The 25,011-nt window shown below is 39.0% G+C and overlaps 1 protein-coding gene across 1 annotated transcript in view; it reads left to right on the forward strand.

Annotated features, from left to right (window-relative positions):
* The window catches only part of AKAP6 (A-kinase anchoring protein 6), a 516,267-nt gene that overhangs the window by 104,985 nt on the left and 386,271 nt on the right, over window positions 1–25,011 (forward strand). The window contains exon 3 of the mRNA XM_025392877.1: window positions 1,554–1,911. Within this exon, the coding sequence (XP_025248662.1) occupies window positions 1,588–1,911 (324 nt within the window). The 5' untranslated portion in view covers window positions 1,554–1,587. The remainder of the gene's footprint in view (window positions 1–1,553; window positions 1,912–25,011) is intronic.

The following is a 25,011-nucleotide window of genomic DNA, read 5'->3' on the forward strand; positions in this document are numbered from 1 at the left end:
AAATATGTCATAGCAGTGACTTAGTCTTAAGGCTTTTGTCAACTCAACAAGTCTTTTTTATTTCCACTCCTCATTCCTGTATGGAAAGATACATGTTTCCAGTCAAATTGGAAGCGTTTCTAAAGTTTCACCTCTCTTTTGGTATGTAAAGATAATTTTGCTTCTGTTGTTGAATATTTGTTACTATACAAATATGAACTACTTTTTGACAATCACATTTAATTTCTGATCTTTTGGTGGGTCACCTTTGATCTTTGGGGGAATAACGGTATAAACTAACTTGAATATGTAGAACCAGACAAAAAATTATAAAAGAAAAAGAAATTCATTGCCTTGAGTGGAAAAAGCTGCTCCTAAGACTAAAAATAGTGCTTATTTATTTTAAAATACAAGAGCCTAAAAGTTGTTATTATACTAGACTGGTTCCAGAAGAGAGATAAATTTAATAGCTGGATAATTAAACCAATTAAATTTATCTTAAAACCCAACCTTACTTTATGATGAATTACACTTACGTTATTTTAACTTATTTGGTTAATATTTTACTGTTTATGTATTTCAGACCAATTTATTACCCTTAAAATTCCAGAAACCTCTAAAAATTCCATATAACCAAATATTAATATAATTTAGATTGAAAGTTAATTAGATCTATTCAGTACAATCCATGATTTATATTTTCTAGGAAAGTAAAGATTTGGGATTGTCACAGGTTATTATTTAGCTAACAAGTCATAGAAAGGAGCAACATCTCCTGAATTCAGCTCAGTGTTTTTTGTAATTAGAACATCTTCCCACTGTAGCTGTCCCATGTATTGAATATGTTGATTTTATAGTCAAAATGATGTTTGGATACTTTTAGTAGAAAAGCCCAAAATAATCATGGCTTGAACAAGATAGAAGTTTGGCTTTTTTCTCACATAAAAGAAATACAGGGCAGCACTCAGACCTGGTATGGTAGCTCCTCTGTTATCATATGGGACCCGTGTTTCTACCTCCATGCTCCACCATCCTCCACCCATCATAGTCAAAGGCCTTTCTGGGTCTGGGTTGCCAGCTGCTCTAGCCATCAAGTCCACGTTACAGGCTGGAAGAAGGGGAGGAAAGTAGAAGGGCATAAAGGGAGCCCCTCCTAATTGAGTCAGCTCCCTGTAAGCAGCTCTCCCAGAATTTCAACACAACAGTTCCACTCATTGGCCAGAACATGGCCACACCTAGCTGCAAAGGAGATGGGGGATGTAGTTTTAAATTCTGGGCAGGAATATGAACAGCTAAAAACTCGGATTTTGTTACTAAGAAATGAGGGAAAAATAGATGGGGTTGGCGGGGGGTAGTAGGCAATATCACAATGGTTTTATGTTCATATTATTTCCTGGCTCTTGGGGCTACCATGTAGAAAATCAAAACACCTCTTTCTGTTTTTGTTATGAGCTATGGTTTCTTAATTTAGAAATCTGGCTTAATTTAGAAATCCTGTTTCTTCTGTGAAGTATCATTTCTTTATTTGGCAATCTTGACTGACTCTTGCTTTCTTCTTTCCTCTTGCCTTTCAGCTGTTTTGGAAAGAAGTGAGGTTTAGACTTCTCCATGTTAACCATGAGCGTGACACTTTCCCCCCTGAGGTCACAGGACCTGGATCCCATGGCTACTGATGCTTCACCCATGGCCATCAATGTGACCCCCACTGTGGAGCAGGGTGAGGGAGAAGAGGCAATGAAGGACATGGACTCTGACCAGCAGTATGAAAAGCCACCCCCACTACACACAGGGGCTGACTGGAAAATTGTCCTCCACTTACCTGAAATTGAGACCTGGCTCCGGATGACCTCAGAGAGGGTCCGAGACCTAACCTATTCAGTCCAGCAGGATTCGGACAGCAAACATGTGGATGTACATCTAGTTCAACTAAAGGTAAGGCAAGGTCTGTGATCCTCTCAGGATAGAAGTTTTCAAAAGGCTGTGGCACCTAGAGCCTGTGTTCTGTAATTTCCAATGAGGAATTGTCCAGGAAGAAAAACACAGTAACAGGTTTCAAACCATTATCTTTATAGGTAAACATGGAAATAATTAATTCTTTTCTGATTTTACTTTATGTGCTGATTATCTAGAATACAACTGGCCTTTGGTGATAGTGCAGAGAAATGGGGGAAGGGAGGGGCATTCTTGTGCAGTGTTATCCAAATAAGTTATAAAGAATAAAAGTATTTAAAATCTCTTACAAAGGGTTTAATAAAAGACTGTCATAGGTAAAATATCAAACTCAGCTGTGATTGTGAGTATGTGTATGTGACTATTATCTTCGGTTGAAGCTGATGCTGCCTTTGTGGCAAACACTGAATTCTGACATGGTGGGGAAGGGCAATGTTCTCCTTTTATAATGAGTTGTTTCATCCAGGCACAATGCATCTTGTAGAACAAAGGTGATTTTATGACAACTCATCTGAAGTTCAGACATTGAAAAAAAAGTCTGTAGCCTCTGAAGCCCTTTAAAAGCCTGACTGTTGGCAATAATGAAATGGAGGTGCTAGTTAAGAGTGCTACTAATAAAATTTTTGGCCTAGGGACTTCAAGATAAGGTGAACCTTGTCCTGCCATAGTCACTCCTCTCTCCCAGGTCCTTGAGGGAAATACACATTCAGGTCAGTGACCTGCAGAGCAAGACATGTTTATAGCCAGTCAGGGCACTGGCCACAAACCCCATGGTAAATTTCTAGTCAATTGGAAGTGATACTAAGGAAACTTCCTTTACCTAAACTGGTTCATCCTACATAATCTGAAATGAAAAGTCAAGCATTCTTGGATCTTAACACTTAAATGGTTTACAGGATGCAGCCATCAGCCTGAGGGGGAAAGATGGGCACTTAAAATGAAGCATAGAGCCTAGAGGAGAGAAGGTTCAGCCTTCTCAGGCTGGTTCAGCAGATCCTGAGCCCAGCTGCCCCATTAGGGGCAGCTTAACTAAGGGTCCTTTTCTTGTTGGAACTGCCTATCACCTTCTTACCTTGGTCAAAAGGTATTTCACACCCACTTCCATCAGCTCCATCCCTTAGTATGGTCTGTCTCCTCTGCTGAGAAAGGAGCCCCAGGAGGGCATGAAGTCAACACAGTAATTACATAGTAATTACTCAATGAATAACTATTAAGGGGATAAATATAAATTGCCCTATGTTCATTTTATTCTAGGATGTCTATCATGACTTTTTGGGGTACTTGTTTTGTTAGGTTACTTAACCAATAGAGCCTTTCCACACTGAGTTCAAAGTCAAGGAGCTCTGGTTACTGCATGTGGCCTCAGAAAAGGTCTACACAAGTGTTTGGTTGTATCGCTTAATCTGCTTATTTAAGTTTCTCTTTTATTTGTGTAATATTTCTTTATTCCACCAAATAAGCACTGTCATGCATTTTTTCAAAAACATTTTAAATAAATGTCACTTTTTCTGATTTCCACGTTGATCCCTAAGAATAAAGGGGAACTTGGGCACAGAGTTTTATATGTGGAAACACAACAAAACAACCTTGTAGAAGCAGCTCTCAACTGAGGCCTTTGGCAAAGCAGATGGGCAGGCCCACACTGGGGATGACCAGCTGTGTTGGGGCATCTTAGCTTGGCTCTCACTACCTTAATAAGTTACCCAATTTATTAATTTACCGTGAAAAATCACCACCTCAAGGCTGGGAATGCCCATGGCTTTAGAGATCATCTAGGCACAGATAAGTGCCTAATTTATATATTCATCTCAATGTTTTCCCAGGAGTCCCAGCTGCCTAACTTAATGTCTACTTGTGCCTTTAGTGGACATCTCAAGCCCATCAAAGAGCCCAATCTTACTAGTTTCCATAAACATCACTACTCTGCTAAGCCAAAGCATGACTCTCCACCCCACATACATGTCTATCAACAAGTCCTGGGACTCCATCTCCAAAATATGCCCTAAAGTTACTCTCTTCTCTCCAACACTACTGCTGGCATCCTAGTCAAGCCACATCACTGCTTGCCTAGGGTACTTTTAGAACTTTCTAACTAATCTTGCTGCTTCTTTTACCTTTAGCCTTGCAGTTTATTCTCCGCCCAGTAGCCAATGGGATCTTTAAAATATGTAAACAAGCATGGTGACTCAAGACTATGATCCTAGCACTTTGGGAGGCGGAGATGGGCAGATTGCTTGAGTCCAGGAGTTTGAGACCAGACTGGGCAGCATGGGAAACCCCATCTCTACTAAAAATACAAAAATTGGTGGGCATGGTGGTGTGCACCTGTAATCCCAGATTCTCTGAAGGCTGAGGTGAGAGAATAACCTGAGCCTGGGAAGTTGAGGCTGCTCATGCTCCACTGCACTACAGTCTGGGTGACAAAGTGAGACTCTGTCTCAAAAAAATAAAATAAAAATAAATATGCAAATGAGGTCATGTCACTTACTTACTTCCTACTGGACTTACAGTAAAACTAAAGCTTTTTCCTGTGGCTCTGCTCTTGGCTGTTTCTCTGATCCTGGCTCCTGTACTTTTCCCCGTGTTCATAAAGCTCCAGATTCACTGTAAGTTCCAAAGAAGCATTGGGTTTGTTCTTCTCTGACAGCTTTTCCTGTTCCCTCTGCAGAGAAGCTCTCTTTCCCCATTGTTACATGGCAGATTCTGGATCCTCACCAAGCTATCAGCCAGAGGCACAGTCATGTTTAACATCTGGGGGTGCAAACCTGGGAGAGGGTTGGGCAGGGATTGGCAGTGAGGAAGTAGGGCTTCAGCTGTGTTTGATGAAGGGCAAGCACAAAAAAAGAATCTACCCATTACCTAACTTGTCTACACACTTCATACTCCCTTTTGCATTGCTGGTTCTAAGTCTTTTCATCATGCTCTTCTCTACCATCGTGTCAATACATGACTTTTTAAAAAGCGTAGTTAGAAAATGCTTTTAGAAAATGCTTGGGGCTGGGTGCAGTGGCTCACGCCTGTAATCCCAGCACTTTGGGAGGCCGAGGCGGGCAGATCACGAGGTCAGGAGATCGAGACCAACCTGGCTAACATGGTGAAACCCCGTCTTTACTAATTAGCCGGGCATGGTGGCGGGCGCCTGTAGTCCCAGCTACTTGGGAGGCTGAGACAGGAGAGTGGTGTGAACCAGGGAGGCAGAGCTTGCAGTGAGCCAAGATTGCTCCACTGCAGTCCAGCCTGGGTGACAGAGCAGGACTCCTTCTCAAAGCAAAACAAAACGAAACAAATGCTTGGGGTAGGCTTTGTCTCTGCTCTTAAATTAAATGTCATTTTTTTTTTTCAAATAAGCCATTCCTGATCCCTCTTCTTAAACCACCTACCACCCAGCCATTATCTAGTCCATCACCTAGCTTTATTATTATTATTAGCATTATTTGAGACAGGGTCTCTGTCACCCAGACTGGAGTGCAGTGGCACAATCTGGGCTCACGGCAACCTTTGACTCTCAGGCTCAAGAGATCCTCCTGCCTCAGCCTCCCAGGTAGCTGGGACTACAAGTGCATGCCACCACGCCCAGCTAAATGTTTGTATTCTGTGTAGTAGAGATAGGATTTCACCATGTTACCCAAGCTCATCTTGAACTCTTGGGCTCAAGCAATCTTCCAGCCTCTGCCTCCCAAAGTGCTGGGATTACAGGCGTGGCCTTTATTATTGTTATTTTTTAATGGTTCTTATCACTAGCTGCAGTTACTTATTTATTTGCTTGTTTGTGTTTTCCCTAAGGACCTGAATTGTTGAGTTTTCTATTGTATGTCTGTTGTCTAGGACAGAGCCAGGCACTTAGAGAGGATTCAGTTCACACCTGTGGTTGTATAGGTGAGTCCAAGCCTATGTGGTCAGTGCCTTCTTTCACCATAGACAGGCTTACACAGCAAGTCACATAAGGAAGGCTGCTCAGTGAGGACTGAATTAGGACAAAGGCATTGGATGAATCAAGGCCCAATATGTTTGGTGCTCTCCCATTAGGAAGGGTCTGTGAGTAGTTCAGAAGTTTGGGGGATCTTGCCTGGGGAGTCTGCCCAGGAAAGTCTGTTCTTCTGTAAATGGTTGTGCCTGGCTCCTCTCACATCCCCCTTTTTGTTGTACTCCTTCTTTGGTAATGATTTTGGTTAATAAGCATAGTCTCAGGTCTTCTAAACCCAGAGCCACTCTTTTTCTTTAAAAGTGACTTTATCTTCTGGTCATTGCGTTGGTCCTAAAGTCTATTTCCCAGAGACCACTCTTATCTCCCTTATTTCCAAGTTCTTAGGGGAAATTTTACCTCCAGAATGAGCTACAGACAACTGTTATAAAGTTCCCATGGGGAAGTGATTGCTCTTGAGAGTGAATAAAAACAGAGATTAAAAATTGGAAACAGTGAAATATACTGAGTATTTTTTTCCATTAGTTTTAAAACTGAAAATGCAACCTACATATTTTGCTTCTTAGCTTCCAGATATTCTTCAGTAAGAAGTATGAGAAACCAGCTGAACCAAATTTAGAATCTCTCCCCCTTCTTTTGATTCAGAAGCTGTGCTGTACAGGAAAACCAGATCAAGAACCTTAAAAGGTTTTGATTTTAACTGAGACCACTGGTTTGGGTGAATGTATTTGGGTGCTAAAAAGGTAAAGTAGGTATCTCTGCTTCCTGATGAACAGTCGTCTCAGGGAGAATATTATTTATTTTCCTGGAAACATGATAGCAGGAAAGAGGCAAGGTGTAGACTAGCTAGCATAGGCTGGATAACAGACAGAAGTCTTGAAGTGACTTTCTGGAATCAGCTCCCCGAAAACCCCCATTAGATAGATTCTGTCCTAAGCTACCTCCACATGAGATTTGGGTCTGTATCTTTGATTTTGACGTGACTCTCAAAGTTAGAGTAGTCAACAGAGACTCTGTTTACAAGATGTTCTGACTGGACTGTACCCAGACTGTGATGCCTCTGACATCTGAAGTTAATGCACATACCCAGTGATCACATGTGGTCTGGAGGGCCTACTGGGAAAAAGGATTGAATCCTTTCCACAGCTGGGATTTAGGACATCAGATGGACCTGATGTACTGAAGATGATGGAAGTCCAAGGATGATGGGGCTCCTGGGAGAGGATTCTCTGTTACCATGGGACAAGAAGTCTGCCCCAGTGTGGGGGGAGGAAAGGGGATGGTGAATTGTGGTACAGTATGTTCCCAGCCCTGGAACCTGGGCTGGCACCAGGGCAGTGTGGATAACTAATGAGGGGAAAGGGCTATGGTTGTGACTTGGAGGACCTCCCCAGTGGCTGAAGCCAACTTTCCCCTTGTTCAGCAGGTGCAAAAGGGAAAGATTATTCTCTTTCTCCTACTGCTGGAGCATAACTAGTAAGCGTTGCCTCAGATGGCAGTGGTGCCACCAAGGTGACAACTGTGGAGTCTAGGGTCCATAGTTGTGATAGTGAGCAGCAGCCAGGGTTGATTCATGGGCATATCTAAAACATGCCCTTGGATTCTCATAAATTTTTGATAAGGAGAATGAACTCTGAGTGGAACTTAACTTCTGACATTAAAAGTTACTGGCTTGTTGGATTCTGATCTTAATGTTAACTTGACTGTGTGTTAAAGCCTGAAGCATTCAATTCACACCATCTTTGAGTGGTTTCCAGTACCTCTTAAATATTATAAGCCCTGGTTTAACATTGAAGACAAAGTATCTTTATTTTCTGGAAAGAGTAGTTATTTTCATTTTCGCCCTTTAGATCACTGTTTTTCAACAAATAGATCTTAACTCATTTATCAGGTTGTGAAATTAATTTAGTGAATTAAAGAGCTAAATAATGAATTAGAAAAGGATTTCATGAATAATGATAAGTGCTATATTGTAAAACTTGGTTTAATTAAAACCAAGTTCTTGGTCATGGTGTAAAAATGTATTTTTTGAGTCAAGGCCAGAACAGTTTGATAGTGACTGCTTTAGGCCATTCCCAACTTTCCTCAAGATATTTGATATATACTTTAATTTTGGAACATATTATGCAAGGAAATGTAATCTGGTGCTGTTTGTGTAACATTATTGTTTTAATTCTTATATGGGATTAAAATTTACATGAAATACCCATTAAATTGGCAACCCCAAAAGCATATCCCAAATCTCTGAAAATTGGAAGATGAGGTTGATGTATTTGTTGATGGGTATGAGGATGTTAACATTTATTATTTTCCCAAAGCCCAGATTTGTGACTGTAATCCTTTTTATGGTTGATGGGTGCTATGATCTCAAAATTCATATGTTGAAACGTAATTGCCAGTGTGATAGGATTAAGAGGTGGGGTCTTTAGGAGCTGATTAAATAATAAGGGCTCTACCCTCATGAATGAAATTAGTGACCTCATAAAGAAAGGTTCCAGGGAGCTAAGGCAGCAACCAGGTGCCATATTGGAAGTAGAGAGTAAGCCCTCACCAGACACAGAATCTGCTGGAGCCTTGATCCTAGACTTTCCAGCCTCCAGAACTATGAGAAATAAATTTCTAGTGTTTATAAATTACCCAGTCTAAGGTGTTTTGTTATAGTAGTCTGAATAACTGACTATGTTTTCCTTAGGGTGTCTTCTTAGGGAAGCTGGATACTAGTGGTCAAGTGTATAGAGAGTGTGGTTTCATTATGGTGCTTATTAGTGGAAATGCTTTTTCTACAATTAGTGCTAAGTTGTGTAAGAATATTTGGTATCACCAACTAAGAAAAATGGTTGAAATAAAAAGGATGTCTGATGTTTGAATGGCTAATTTTAGATATTTAGAAGACCCAATTATGTGGAAAAAAAATCTATCTCAATTAATTGTTGAGTAATTATCTCTCTCTCTTCCCCATCCAATGCTGGAAAACAGACTAAGTGCTAAATAAATCCTTTTTTGATTGTTGAATGATTAATGTATTTTCATCATGATTTGGAGAGGTGATATAAGCCTCAGACCTACCACCTGTTTTGGACTACTTATGAACACTCTTGGTTAAGATATAGAAAAATTAATATTGGTGGTTCCTGGCACATAATTGTGGAAGATCTTTGGCTATACATGAATCTTAGCCATATGCACTAATGTATTTAGAGCTCAGAATGGGAGCATTATTTGTTGAGGTGGCTCAATCAATCTAACAGATTGTACAGCTGTGTAATTTTTCATTAGCAAAAGTAGCATGGAAACTGAAGATTATCACAGGTTTTGCAATTTGAAAGAAATAGTGAAAACAGTTTAGAGAAAAGTAATACATTTCATAAAAGGATTTTGAAAAAAATCTAAAGAAACTGGCATTACTTTGATTAGAGAAGTGTTATTGGGGCTTGTTACTTAAAGATGTTGGTTTAATAACATCACCATGAGCTCTCACTGAACAAATAGCCATCTGTTTTTGTGGTCTCACAGGATTAGATATTTTTAGGGGCATCTACCAGAGAGAGTATGTGAGTTAACTCTTTCCTTGCCTTGAGAGTTTTCACTTCAATTGAATTCATAGAGTATCTAATGTACACTAGGAGTTTTATTTATAGTATCTTATTTAATCCTCACAATAACCCTCTGTTAGAAATGAGGACACTGAGTCTCAAAAGGTTAAGTGATCAACTTGGGAGTCAAATCATGTATTATGAGCCTTAAGTCTAATATTCTTTCTATTTTGGTGCTCTGGCTTCATACCCTTCTATGGATGTGAGAAATTTGAGTGGCTATAAAGTATAATAGTTCTGGCTAGGTACAGAGGCATATGCCTGTAGTACCAGCTACTGGGGAGGCTGAGGCAGGAGGATTGCTTGAGTCCAGGAGTCCTGGGCAGTAGTGCTCTATGCCAATCGGATGTCCACACCAAGTTCGGCATCAATATGGTGACCTCCTGGAAGCAGAAGACCATCTGGCTGCTAAGAAGGGGTGAGCTGAACCAGGCTGGAAATGGAACAGGTCAAAACTCCCATGCTGATCAGTAGTGGGATCATGCCTGTGAATAGCCACTGCACTCCAGCATGAGCAACATAGCAAGATCCCGTTTCAAAAAAAAAAAAAAATTCTGGTTTTCTTACATTAGACAGTTAAGAGGAACGAATGTGAGGGTGGTGGGCTTATTTTATTAAGAAGATCCAACCTATGTGTATTTTAATTCATCATAAGTAGGAATGTGAGCAATTTGAAATGGGGACATAGATGAAGTCCTGGGGTCCCTATGAGTAGGGGTGTCATAGCTACCTTGAATAAGGTACCTATGTTAGTACCTTGCCCACCCTGCTGTCTTCAAAATTTTACATCTCAAAATAGGGGAAATGTTATACAATTAAAGTGAAAAGGAAGTAAGGCGTGAATGACTAGTATCCTAACATGGAGGTGGGTGGAACAAGAAATGAACATCTTTAATGAAAAATGTTAACAAATCAATTGATTTCAAGCTGTGGCATTTGTAGAGACCATGGTTCTCACCCTTGGCTGCACAGTAGAGTCTCCTGGGAAACTTTAAAAAACCCACTGTCTGGCTGGGCACGGTGGCTCACACCTGTAATCCCAGCACTTTGGGAGGCCAAGGCGGGTGGATCATAAGGTCAGGAGTTCAAGACCAGCCTGGCCAAGATGGTGAAACCCGTCTCTACTAAAAATACAAAAATTTGCTGGGCATGGTGGCGGGTGCCTTTAATCCCAGCTACTCAGGAGGCTGAGGCAGAGAATTGCTTGAACCTTGGAGGTGGAGGTTGCAGTGAGCCGAGATCGCACCACTGCGCTCCAGCCTGGGCGACAGAGTCAGAATCCGTCTCAAAAACAACAACAACAACAACAACAACAACAAAACCATTGCCCAGGCCATGTTCCAGAGCAGTCACGTCAGAATCTGGGTTTGGACCCAAGCATCTGTCTTTTGAAGACTCCCCAGATGATTCCATTGCATAGCCAAAGCTGACAGCACCTGGAAGGAGATGCTTCAGAGCAGAGGGTTTTTGGTTACATCTTGCTTGTTCCATTTATTCTCCCTTCCTTCCAAACAGACAGCCAAGGATTTAAATACACTTTTTTTTTTCCTCAGGAGCAAGGGCTTCTACATGATTTGTTTGAACTTCTTCAGTTTTTCAAGTAACTTCATAAAGTCAGTATACGCAAAGGGAAGGAAGGAAATAAGTACATGCCAGACACTTACCTATATGCTTTAAATGTACTATCTTATGTTATTATCTTAACTTTTCAAATACAAAAGAAAAACCCAATCCAGATAAGACAAATATTTCTCTCTCATTTGATTTTCACAACTCCTCATTGAACTAGAAATCATCTTACAGAGCAGTCCAGGCACAGGGCTGCCCATCTATGGTTTTGCAGGTTACATATGAATGGCACCTGTTGAAGTTGTACAGTGTACCACCTGCAGGGCCTTATGTGGCTATTTTATATAGTCATGGGAGATACAAACATCTTTGTAGGCAAAGGTGTTTTGGATATGAAAGACGGAATGGTTCTTTTCTTGTCTGGATCCAAGGCATGATGGGAGGTATATACATATGATTGAACCTGGTGGAAACACATTATGAAGGACCACAAAAACTTAAAATGGCTCAGAGAAGTCTGGACTTGATTACAGTAGTCATAAAGACACCCACAAACAAAGTAATAATGTGGTAAAATAAAACCATGTCTTAGGATGATTTTGCAAGTGTGTTCAGGTTAGTCTGGAAAGGGGAGAGATGTGAGACAGTTATGAGGCTGTTGAGTAAGTGATGCAGAGTAGCTGGGCTTGGGTGGTGGAAGTGGGAGGCAAGAAAAAGTTCATCAGACCAGACACCAAGCAGGGGAGTTAGAGGCAATTGGTTTTCTCAGTTTAATTTGCCCTCATCAGGCTCAAACTGAACTTATATGTCTCTTGTCAGTTGGTATTAGGGCTGAGGGTTGTTTTTTCTTTGTATAAATGTGAATAGAATAAAAAGGAACAGAATAGAAATCTCTTCTCTGTCCACTTTAACAATGTGGCTGTTATCAGTGGGCTTTTTGGTGTAAGCTGCTTCTATTGTTCTGTGATACTTTAATGTACCAATTTTCTTCATTATTTGAATAAGGAAGATTTGCCAAGTATATCATTAAATTGAAAAGGAATATGTGAAATTCAGTATGAGAAGTGATCTGCTGTTCTCTCAAGAAAGAGGGAATGATTATAAGGTCTACTGGAGAATGAGTTCAAAAGTCTGACAAACTGGCCTTTGACAAATTATGAAGAAGGTCTTCTGTGCTTCTTGCATTTTTTCTTCTTTCCAAAAATGTAATTTCTATTAAAAGCTTCTATAAAGTAATTCAAGCAATAGTGTTAACAATGGCTGCATCTTCAACATTTACCTCTGCAAAGGGAACATTTCTGTAATAGTGAGTCAGGCATGATGAGGAGAGAGATTGTCACTAAGGGTGATTCTTGAGTCCTTCAAATAATACCACATAGGAGACTACGTCTTATGTATGTGTCTATGCTCCTATCTTGGAAGTAACTAGGAATAAAATGTGTTTCATAAAACATTTAAGTATAGCATTTACTTCTGTTAACTTCTATCTGTCCTCCCACAGTCCAAATTCTTGGACATGGCCTCTAAGTTCCTTGAAAATCTAGACCAGCTGGCCTGTTGTTCCCTCTCTTGACATTTTCCTTCCTGCGCCTCTAACAAGCCATGCTCATTCATAAATCCATACCTTGGAATATGGTTTCTTCTCTCTTTGGGAAATTACCTCATTCTTTACCCCAAACTTCTCTGCCTGGAAAAATTGCTGTACTTACTCTGAATCATAGCTAAAATGTCATCTGCTTGGTTAAACCATCTTGCCAGCCAAGCTGGTTAATCCTTCTGTAGGTTTTCTGGTTCTTTTCTCTTTTTTTGAGATGGAGTCTCACTCTGTTGCCCAAGCTGGAGTGCAATGATGCAATCTTGGCTCACTGCAACCTCTGCCTCCCTGGTTCTAGCGATTCTCCTGCCTCAGCCTCCTGAGTAGCTGGGACTACAGGCATGTGATACCATGCCCAGCTAATTTTTTTGTATTTTTAGTAGAGACGGGGCTTTGCCATGTTGGCCAGGCTGGTCTTGAACCCCTGACCTCAAGTGATCTACCCGCTTTGGCCTACCAAAATGCTAGGATTACAGGTGTGAGCCACTGTGCCCTGCCAGTTCTCCCCTTATTTTTATATGGGTGTCTATCATAACATAATCATGGACACAGCATTCAATTTGAGATATTACTACTCCAGCTATTTTTTTCTATCCCTATATTCATTCATATTTCTATTTCTATATTCATATCTGTGTTGATACATTTGTATGACTTTGAAATCCAGAGACAATGAGCATAAAACTTGTTCCCTTTATTTTGTTGATTAGATACATACAAACTAATAGACTTGTAAATAATTGGCAGATCTTCCTTAGGGAAAGCTAGTTCCCATACCTGTACTGGAAATCTGAGGGTGTGAATCAGATTCCTAGATGTGCTGGACATTTTGTAATTAGGGATGATTTGAGGGAGAAAGCCTCACCTCAAAAGTTCTATTTGCAATTTTATATATAATGCATTGAAGAATATTTAAAGGTAAATTATGTTGGTTGATAACTTGATGTCATTACTATAAGAGATTCAGAGATGGTGTATTTTAGCTTATTTGAATTTTCTGTGCAATATTTTGCATAGACAAATATAGAATTTGTATAAGTGGGTACACAGTTACCTCATTATAATGGCAAAAACTATTTGTTAAATACCATATGTACTTGATGTGCTCAATTCTATATAAATGTGTTAATTCTTGTAGTTATCCCATAATCTGTTGGATTATGCTCTTTTATAATGAGTAACGAGCTAGGTAAATAAAAATGAATCTAAACTTTGTGTGGATTAATACAGAAGATATTATTTTGTATATGTAGGATACAAGGTTTCCTTTTCATTTTTCTCCTTTCTGCTTCTTGTGATCTACATGTATCTCTTCTTAGTAGTTATAAACCTGAGATTAAACCTGAGATATCTGTGTTTCAAAAACTATTTATTTTTACTGTCATAGATTAAGTTATAGACTTGTAAGAATAGATTGTTAGAAAATGGTAAGTTTTCTTAGAGCTAGTAGACATCTTTTTTTTTTTTTTAATTTTCAAGATTGTTGGGCTTAGCATTTCCTATAGATCTACAAGCAACTGTTTTGTTTTTGTTTTTGTTTTTGTTTTTGTCTGCCACAGGATCAGAAGTATAAATATTTTATAACTGTTTAATGTGGTTATTTTAAAATTCAGTACACCTTTAAAAATGCAATTCCATGAATGTGTTGCAGGTTTCCAGAACAAGTTTACTGACGCTTAAACCACAAGGCTTTATAAAGACAATGTATTTATTTGATAGAATTTTGTGGTTTCTACTTTTATTTTAAAAAGCAAATGTGGTATTTTTGTACTCATCACACTTAAATTATTTGTTTGTGGTCATAGATTTGTTAGCCAAAGATAGCAAAAAAAAAAAAATCTTATTCTGAAATGAAACTATTTAAGATGATTATGTTTCCCTCTCCCCATGTTATGACCCCAGCTAGACATCACAGCATGAACTTCACCTTTACAACTATTCCCAGCCCTATTTGACTTAAAACCAGTGATTCAAGGCCTAGCAAACAACTCATCTCTCTACTTAAAAAGCTTCATGCACACTCAGCCTGCACTGCTCTGAGAGCACCTTGTCTCTTGATACATAATTTAGCACCAGTGTTTACTACCTTGCATTCTTATTTGCTTTTTTCATATGTTGTTTTCTAGTTTCCTCAAACAAAACTAAGAGCTTTTTAAGGGCAGTTTCTCCTACTTTTTTGTATAAAATTGTAAATTCTATTTTGGTCAACTAATTGAATCCTCGTGTTATGATTTTAAATTTTCCTTCTGCTCTTTCTAAGTGGCACTGGTGTACTAAAAAAACCATAACCTCCCAAGGACATTTCATTCGCAAGTATTCACTAGTATTTAAAAATTAGCGTAATTGTTCATAGAAGCTTTGGGGTTAGGACTTGGCCAAAAAAGCAGAATTTTCCTGGAATTAACCCAGAGAAAAATTTGACATTTTTAAAAAATAAGAATGAGATGTTGAGTAACCTTAATTAAGTTTCTTCAAAGACAGCAGACTCCAGTTAATATAACCTAAAATTTGGGTCAAGTTAAATTTTGAAACCCTTTGAAAGTCTTTTATTAATTCAACTCTTCAAAATTATCAGTGTATCACGTAATCATGTTTAAGAGAAAGTAGAATTATGCATCTCCCTCCATCTTGGACTAGTTGGCAACTTAATAATTCATTGACATCCATTTTCTGTCCAAGTGAGAGGATGTGCTCACTCATGGCATTCTATCTAACAGCTCCTACAGTGAGAGTCTTGGTTTCAAAGGTTAAAACAAGTATACTGACATATTTAAATCAGTTACAAATCTACCCATGCACATTGCTTTTTCTGTAGTAAGCACAGCAAATGGGAAGAACTAGAAATGAAATGCACTGAACATTTTGATTAATGATGCCCAGGACCAAAGGTCCTTTTTCGGGGAAGGAAAAACATCTATAAATGAGGTAAAGTTGAGTGATTTTCATTTGTAGTTGAATAACAGTACCTCAGTGGCAGCTTCTCTTCGTTCTCAATTGCCTGGACTAGAACCAAAATCTGGCATCCTCCTCTTATTACTAACTTTATAATGTGGCAATGCCTCCCTCTTCTGGGTCTCAGCTTCTTCACTGTAAATGGAGGGAACTACAGAGTACCTTCTAACCCTACCATTTCGTGACAATAACCAAGTACATCCTAAGCAAACTGTAAATTTTTCCAAGTTTGTGGCCTTGATCCCCAATCTACTTTTTCTGCGTCTGGGTGAAGACCCTTTCTTCCTCTTAAAGTTTCTCAAGTCCTTTACTCTTCCAGTAATAATATGAGTGAGCTACCAATCCTTTATGCTTTGTTTTCCTCAAAGCACATGTATTATCTCAGTTAATCTTTAATACCTGGCCCTCTAGTGTGGGACCCGAGGTACAGACAGGGTAATTTACTTGCCTAAAATCACACCACTACAAAGTGGTAGAGCTGGGAATATAAACTAGGTCTTCCTAATCCTAAAGTCTGTGTTAAGCTTTTTAGATTGGTAATTTTTTGAGAATATGATGTAAACCATAAACTATCTATAAATGTTGCACACACGTGCCAGCAATATTTTGCATACTATATCAAGACATCCTTTGAAACCCATTCATGGGGGACTCCAAGTTAATACCTGTAGTATACTGTATCATAGTGCTTTTTCAGTTTACTTTTTTCCTGATTTCAAAATGGAAAGATTCTGAGAGAGAAAGGGAGATATTAGCATTGCATACTTGATTCTACAATCTTGATTCTACAAGGGAGATATTATTCTAAAGGGAGATATTAGCAATGCATACTTGATTCTACAATCTTGATTCTACAATGTTTAGCAAAAGACAGATACCTGGATTCTTGTTTACATTAGGTTTCCTCACATACATGAGCATCAGGAACTTTGGGGAAGCTCTCACTCCCAGGTAGAAGATGAGATTGCAGGAAAGATCATCACCTTGACAAATTAACTCTCCAGTCTGCTCTTTTAATATCTGAATTTCCTTTACCCTCTACAAAGGCTTTCTATAATTAGAAGTTAGGCATTAAAAATCAATGTCATTGGGAGAAATAATGCATTCACTTCCATTTACATCAAGAATAAATACCAGGCTGGTGCAGTGACTCATGCCTGTAATTCCAGCACTTTGGGAGGCCGAGGTGGATGTATCACTTGAGATCAGGAGTTTGAGACTAGCCTTGCCAACATGGTAAAACCCCATCTCTACTAAAAATACAAAACAAACAAACAAACAAAAAAAAAATTAGCCAGGCATGGTGGTGCACGCCTGTAGTCCCAGCCACTCAGGAGGCCGAGGCAGGAGAATCGCTGGAACCCAGGAGGCAGAGGTTGCAGTGAGCCAAGATAGTGCCACTGCACTCCAGACTGGGCATCAGAGCTAGACTCCATCTTGGAAAAGATTTTCTGTTGGAGAAGACAGCTCTGGTCCCATGAAGAGGGAAGGGAAAGGCTTCAGAAAGAGGCCCTGCTAATCAACTGCCAGTTTTTACCTTGAGTCATATGGCCTGAGGACTGATAATCTAGTTTAAGTAGAACAAACTAGATTCCAAGCAAGTAGGTAGTAACGGCTAAAATAGTTGAAGGTATTCTTGAAGCTAGATTGGGGCTGTCTTCCCAAATTTATAAGGTATATTGAGATGTCCTGGCCCCTTTTCTTGATAGTGGTTAATTTAGTTCAAACTGCATCAGAGATTTCAGAAGCACACTGAGAGCAATAAAAGCTTGATGCCTCTTTAGTATCAGCCAGCTTTTAATGGCTGGAATGGGAGTTCTTCAAATTAGTGATAGTCAGTTGTCATGCCTACCCTCATGCCTCCTTCTTGCCTGCTGGCTGGTTCCAGGAGAGGCAGAGTGGAAAAGCCCCCAGGATTTGGAGATGGCAGGCCTAGTTCTGCTCCTGATTCTGCTACTTACTAGAAGTTGGACACCAGGCAACTCAGTAGTTTCTATGAGCCTTAATTTCCTTAGCTGTAAACATTCACCTCTGAAGGTTGTTGTAAAAATCAAGATCATTCTTTAGAAGAATTTTGAAATTTCTCTGATGCTACATGACATGTTAGTAGTTGTGATTATGATTCTATCCCAATCTAAATACTGCTTGCTGATTTTGTGACTCTGGTAGGGTGAGCTGGGGTGTGTGTGTGTGTGTGTGTGTGTGTGTGTGTGTGTGTGAGAGAGAGAGATTGATTTGTGGCAACTTATATATACTGCCAATCAAAATACATTCCTCTATAATTTGGTTTTGGTCATTAAAACACAGTGAAATATAGGAAATATAGCCTCAATTAACAAGGCCTGCAAGGGGCAGGGCATATTTTGTTTGAAATTTTTAGTTAACAGGATGTGATAAAAATAAATTTGACTTCTCATTATACTTTTTTTTTTTTTTTTTTACTGTGTATTGGTACACTTTCTCTTCCAAACTTCAAGTGCATAGTACTGAACGTACCTAAAGCTTTCTCAGGATTAAGGATACTGAAGTTTTTGAAGTCATCAGTTACAATATCATTTTCAAGTAAGAGTAACAGATTTGGATGTATTAGGAGATTTACATTGCAAATTTGCCCCTTCCTTCAATATCTTTTCTTGAGGTTTCTTTTTTTCCTTCTAAAAAGTAGAAGGAGGGAGGAATCCAATTAACTGAGGGCCTTGGTTAATTATAGTTTTACTGTTAAGAATGCTACAATTTGGGCCAATTTGGTCTTTAAGAAAGCTTCTTTAAATCCCAAATATAGAAAAAAATCCCTTCTATATGAATATGTTTACTGTATCTTGTTTATAATGTAAAATGTTGAAAATAACATAAATGAGGAAAGTGGTTTATTATTATGTTTTGTCTATCTAATATCTGGTAGTGGAAAAAATTAGTTTACTCTATTGCTTTATATTTGCAAGTGGATTGGAATTTGGAAATACTTATGAACAAACAAATACGCCTCCTACTTTGTGCGGGTCTGAAAGTCAGATTAGCCTTTAGCTAATTTAGTCTTGATTCCTCAAGACTAAATTTTATACTGGCTGGTGTATGAGAAAATAAGATATTTTGTTGCTACAGTAATTTTGATATAATCAAAACTTGTAAGAAGAAAACATGAGCTTCCTAATTACTACATATCCACTCAGTGAGCTGAATAATTGATTATCCTTTTACAAAAACCTGATCCTGCTTTCAATGTTCCAGTTCCCATTTTCTTCCTTCCATTTATTCCATTTATTATTCTTTCTTTCGGACCTGCTCTGCAGAGTTTGCACAAAAGATATAGCTTTATTTGTATACAGCTATTTATTTGCTAGTATGTGGACTAGTATCTAGGAAACTCACCAAATTAGAATAGTTATGCCAAAGTATAGAAACCATGTGTAAAAAATGTGCACTTGGGCCTAATATTGCAGGCATTGCAGCTTTTTAGGTAAAGGTGTCGTGGACTAATGTATTCCTGTATCTTCTAGTTGTCTCCTAGACACAAGTTGGTTATTTTTGTTGTTGTTGTTTAAACAAAACATTTAATATTTTTACTATAAAATAACACATAGAATAACTGTGTTGACTGCATTGCCCAATATGGTAGCCACTAGTTACATGTGGCTTTTTAAATTTAAATAAATAAAAATGAAATAAAATTTTTATTTATTTAAAAATAAATGCAGTTTCTTAGTCACACTAGCCACATTTTAATAGTAGTTAGTGGCAACTGTTCTGGACAGCAAAGATTTCCAAATCATATAGAATTCTATTGGAGAATGCTGACTGGTGTTTTAACCCTACTTCCTCCACCCCTTTTCTCCAAATCAAAGGTAAGTTGTGACCATATTTCTACTTTATCAACTATAACTCTACGCTATCATTTTTCTTTTTCTTTTTCTTTTTTTTCTTTTTCTTTTTCTTTTTGGAAGACACCGTATTGCTCTGTTGTCCAGGCTGGAGTCCAGTGGTGCAATCATGGCTCACTGCAGCTTCCACCTCTGGGGCTCCAGCAGTCTTCCCACCTCAGCTTCCCAGCTGGGACTACAAGCATGCACCACCACGCCCAAGCCACCATGCTTGGGTAATTTTTGTATATTTTTTGTAGAGATGGGGTTTTGCCTTGTTGCCCAGGCTGATCTCAAACTCCTGAGCTCAAGCACTCTGCCGACCTTAGCCTCCTAAAGTGCTGGCATTACAGACGTGGGCCATCAGGCCCAACCTATGCTATAATTTTTAATGCTGCATATTAATCCACTGCCTGGCTGTGTTTTAATGTATTTTCCTAGTCTGCTATTCATGGATATATAGGTTACTTTTGTTTTTTCCCTATTATAAAAAGTGTTGTGATTATTTTCTTTGAGAATACATCTTTGTATACTTGTCTAAAATATTCAAAATTGGAATTGCTTGGTCAGACTGGGCACAGAGGCTTATACCTGTAATTCCAGCACTTGGGGAGGCTGGTGAGGGAGAATTGCTTGAGGCCAGGAGTTTGCGACCAGCCTGGGCAAAATAGGGAAACCCTGTTTCTACAGAAAAAAAAAAAAAAAAAAAAAAAAGAAAGAAAATGAATTGCTTGGTCAAAGGCTATGCATGTTTTACATTTTAGTACGTGCTGTTGAACTGTGCTCCAGAGACTGTATTAATAAATAATTCCTTGGTTGATTGTGAATATTCTTATGTACTGGGGCAAGTTACTGAAGTTCTCTAAGTCTCATCTAATTTTCTGTTCAAAATAGGAATAATAGTATTTACCATTTACCTTACTAGGTAGTTATGAGATAAAAAATGAAATAATACATTTAAGTACTTTTAAAAAATGAAAGTGCTACTGTCATGTATAGTATTCATACTATTAAGCCATCTATTGTTGGGAGGATGAAAATCAGAGACCCTGAATCCTCTACGATCTTAGTTTAACACTCAAAATAAGGAAAAGTGGTGGTAACATGAGCTTTAAAGACTTCCTTATGGGAAAGAGAATCCTAGCTTCAGAAACATAATTTATTATTATAGACATAAGCACACCAATATAAATGTAAGATTTTCCATTCAAGGACATTTAGAAAAGTGGGATAATTTCTGTTTTAATCTTAGAATTGGGTGAGATATATCTAATGTTGACAGTGGGGTGTTAAAGTCTCCCATTATTATTGTATGGAAATCTAAGTCTCTTTGTAAGTCTCTAAGGACTTGCTTTATGAATCTGGGTGCTCCTGTATTGGGTGCATATATATTTAGGATAGTTAGCTCTTCCTGATGAATTGATCCCTTAACCATTATGTAATGGTCTTCTTTGTCTCTTTTGATCTTTGATGGTTTAAAGTCTGTTTTATCAGAGACTAGGATTGCTACCCCTGCCTTTTTTTGTTTTCCATTTGCTTGGCAGATCTTCCTCCATCCCTTTATTTTGAGCCTATGTGTGTCTCTGCATGTGAGATGGGTCTCCTGAATACAGCACACTGATGGGTCTTGATACTTTATATGGAATTTGCGTCTGTGTCTTTTAATTGGAACATTTAGCCCATTTACATTTAAGGTTAATATAGTTATGTGTGAATTTGATCCTGTCATTATGATGTTAGCTGGTTATTTTGATTGTTAGTTGATGCAATTTCTTCCTAGCATTGATGGTCTTTACAATTTGGCATGTTTTTGCAGTGGCTGGTACTGGTTATTCCTTTCCATGTTTAGTGCTTCCTTCAGGAGCTCTTGTGAGGCAGGCCTGGTGGTGACAAAATCTCTCAATATTTGTTTTTCTGTAGGGGATTTTATTTCTCCTTCACTTACGAAGCTTAGTTTGGCTGGATATGAAATTCTGGGTTGAAAATTCTTTTATTTAAGGATGTTGAATATTGGCCCCTTCTCTCTCCTGGCTTGGAGAGTTTCTGCCCAGAGATCTGCTGTTAGTCTGATGGACTTCCCTTTGTGGGTAACCCAACCTTTCTCTCTGGTTGCCCTTAACATTTTTTCCTTCATTTCAGCTTTGGTGAATCTGACAATTATGTGTCTTGGGGTTGCTCTTCTCGAGGAGTATCTTTGTGGCGTTCTTTGTATTTCCTGAATTTGAATGTTGGCCTGCCTTACTAGGTTGGGGAAGTTCTCCTGGATGATATCCTGCAGAGTGTTTTCCAACTTGGTTCCATTTTCCCCATCACTTTCAGGCACACCAATCAGACGTAGATTTGGTCTTTTCACATAATCCCGTATTTCTTGGAGGCTTTGTTCATTTCTTTTTACTCTTTTTTTCTCTAAACTTCTCTCCTTGCTTCATTTCATTCATTTGATCTTCAATAGCTGATACTCTTTCTTCCAGTTGATCTAGTCAGTTACTGAAGCTTGTGCATTTGTCACATAGTTCTCGTGTTATGGTTTTCATCTCTGTCAGTTCTTTTAAGGTCTTCTCTGCATTGATTATTCTAGTTATCCATTCATCGATTCTTTTTTCAAGGTTTTTAGTTTCTTTGCACTGGTTACGTAGTTCCTCCTTTAGCTCTGAGAAGTTTGATCAACTGAAGCCTTCTTCTCTCAACTTGTCAAAGTTATTCTCCATCCAGCTTTGTTCCGTTGCTGGCGATGAGCTGCATTCCTTTGGAGGGGGAGATGCGCTCTGATTTTTTGAATTTCCAGCTTTTTTGCACTGCTTTTTCCCCATCTTTGTGGTTTTATCTGCCTTTGGTCTTTGATGATGGTGATGTACTGATGGGGTTTTGGTGTGGGTGTTCTTTCTGTTTGTTAGTTTTCCTTCTAACAGTCAGGACCCTCAGCTGTAGGTCTGTTGGCATTTGCTGGAGGTCCACTCCAGACCCTGTTTGCCTGGGTATCAGCAGCGGAGGCTGCAGAAGATAGAATATTACTGAACAGCGAGTGTTGCTGTCTGATTTTTGCCCTGGAAGCTTCGTCTCAGGGGTGTACCCTGCCATGTGAGGTGTGAGGTTTCAGTCTGCACCTAGTGGGGGATGTCTCCCAGTTAGGCTAATCAGGGGTCAGGGACGCACTTGAGCAGGCAGTCTGTCTGTTCTCAGATCTCAACCTCCGTGCTGGGAGATCCACTCCTCTCTTCAAAGCTGTCAGACAAGGGTATTTACCTCTGCCAAGGTTTCTGTTGCTTTTTGTTTAGCTATGCCCTGTCCCCACAGGAGAAGTCTATAGAGGCAGGCTGGCCTCCTTGAGCTGTGGTGGGCTCCACCCAATTCGAGGTTCCCAGCAGCTTTGTTTACCTACTTAAGCATCAGCAATGGCGGTCACCCCTCCTCCAGCCTTGCTGCCACCTTACATTTAGATCTCAGACTGCTGTGCTAGCAATGCAGGTAGGCTCCATGGGCATGGGACCCTCTGGGCCAAGTGTGGGATATAAACTGTTGGTGTGCCATTTGCTAAGACCCTTGGTAAAGGATATCCAGGAATTGAACTCAACTCTGCACCACGCAGACCTAATAGACATCTACAGAACTCTCCACCCCAAATCAACAGAATATACATTCTTCTCAGCACCACATCGCACTTATTCCAAAATTGACCACATAGTTGGAAGTAAAGCACTCCTCAGCAAATGTAAAAGAAGAGAAATTAAAACAAACTGTCTCTCAGACCAGAGTGCAATCAAACTAGAACTCAGGACTAAGAAACTCAATCAAAACCACTCAACTACATGGAAACTGAACAACCCGCTCCTGAATGACTACTGGGTACATAACAAAATGAAGGCAGAAATAAAGATATTCTTTGAAACCAATGAGAACAAAGATACAACATAAAAGAATCTCTGGGACACATTTAAAGCAGTGTGTAGAGGAAAATTTATAGCACTAAATGCCCACAAGAGAAAGCAGGAAAGATCTAAAATTGACACTCTAACATCACAGTTAAAAGAACTATAGAAGCAAGAGCAAACACATTCAAAAGTTAGCAGAAGGCAAGAAATAACTAAAATCAGAGTGGAACTGAAGGAGATAGAGACACAAAAAACTCTACAAAAAATCAATGAATCCAGGAGCTGGTTTTTTGAAAAGATCAACAAAATTGATAGACTACTAGCAAGACTAATAAAGAAGAAAAGAGAAGAATCAAATAGACGCAATAAAAAATGATAAAGGGGATATCACCACCGTTGCCACAGAAATACAAACTACCATCAGAGAATACTATAAACACCTCTATGCAAATAAACTAGAAAACCTAGAAGAAATGAATAATTTCCTGGACACTTACACTCTCCCAAGACTAAACCAGGAAGAAGTTGAATCCCTGAATAGACCAATAACAGGCCCTGAAATTAAGGCAATAATTAATAGCCTACCAACCAAAAAAGTCCAGGACCAGATGGATTTATGGCCGAATTCTACCAGAGGTACAAGGAGGAGTTGGTACCATTCCTTCTGAAACTATTCCAATCAATAGAAAAAGAGAGAATCCTCCCTAACTCATTTTATGAGGCCAACATCATCCTGATAACAAATCCTGACAGAGATACAACAAAAAACAGAATTTTAGACCAATATCCCTGATGAACATCGATACAAAAATCCTCAACAAAATACTGGCAAACCAAATCCAGCAGCACATCAAAAAGCTTATCCACCACGATCAAGTGGGCTTCATCCCTGGGATGCAAGGCTGGTTCAACATACGCAAATCAATAAACATAATCCAGCATGTAAAGAGAACCAAAGACAAAAACCACATGATTATCTCAATAGATGCAGAAAAGGCCTTTGACAAAATTCAACAGCCTTTCATGCTAAAAACTCTCAATAAATTCGGTATTGATGGAACGTACCTCAAAATAATAAGAGCTATTTATGACAAACCCACAGCCAATATCATACTGAATGGGCAAAAACTGGAAGCATTCCCTTTGAAAACTGGCACAAGATGGGGATGCCCTCTCTCACCACTCCTATTCAACATAGTGTTGGAAGTTCTGGCTAGGGCAATCAGGCAAGAGAAAGAAATAAAGGGTATTCACTTAGGAAAAGAAGAAGTCAAATTTTCCCTGTTTGCAGATGACATGATTGTATATTTAGAAAACCCCATCGTCTCAGCCCAAAATCTCCTTAAGCTGATAAGCAACTTCAGCAAAGTCTCAGGATACAAAATCCATGTGCAAAAATCACAAGCATTCGTATACACCAGTAACAGACAAACAGAGAACCAAATCATGAATGAACTTCCATTCACAATTGCTTCAAAGAGAATCAAATACCTAGGAATCCAACTTACAAGGGATGTAAAGGACCTCTTCAAGGAGAACTACAAACCACTGCTCAGTGAAATAAAAGAGGACACAGACAAATGGAAGAACATACCATGCTCATGGATAGGAAGAATCAATATTGTGAAAATGGCCATATTGCCCAAGGTAATTTATAAATTCAATGCCATCCCCATTAAACTACCAATGACTTTCTTCACAGAATTGGAAAAAAGTGCTTTAAAGT

This window comes from Theropithecus gelada, chromosome 7b, assembly GCF_003255815.1.
Source record: "Theropithecus gelada isolate Dixy chromosome 7b, Tgel_1.0, whole genome shotgun sequence".
In the NCBI taxonomy this organism is placed as follows: Eukaryota; Metazoa; Chordata; class Mammalia; order Primates; family Cercopithecidae; genus Theropithecus; species Theropithecus gelada.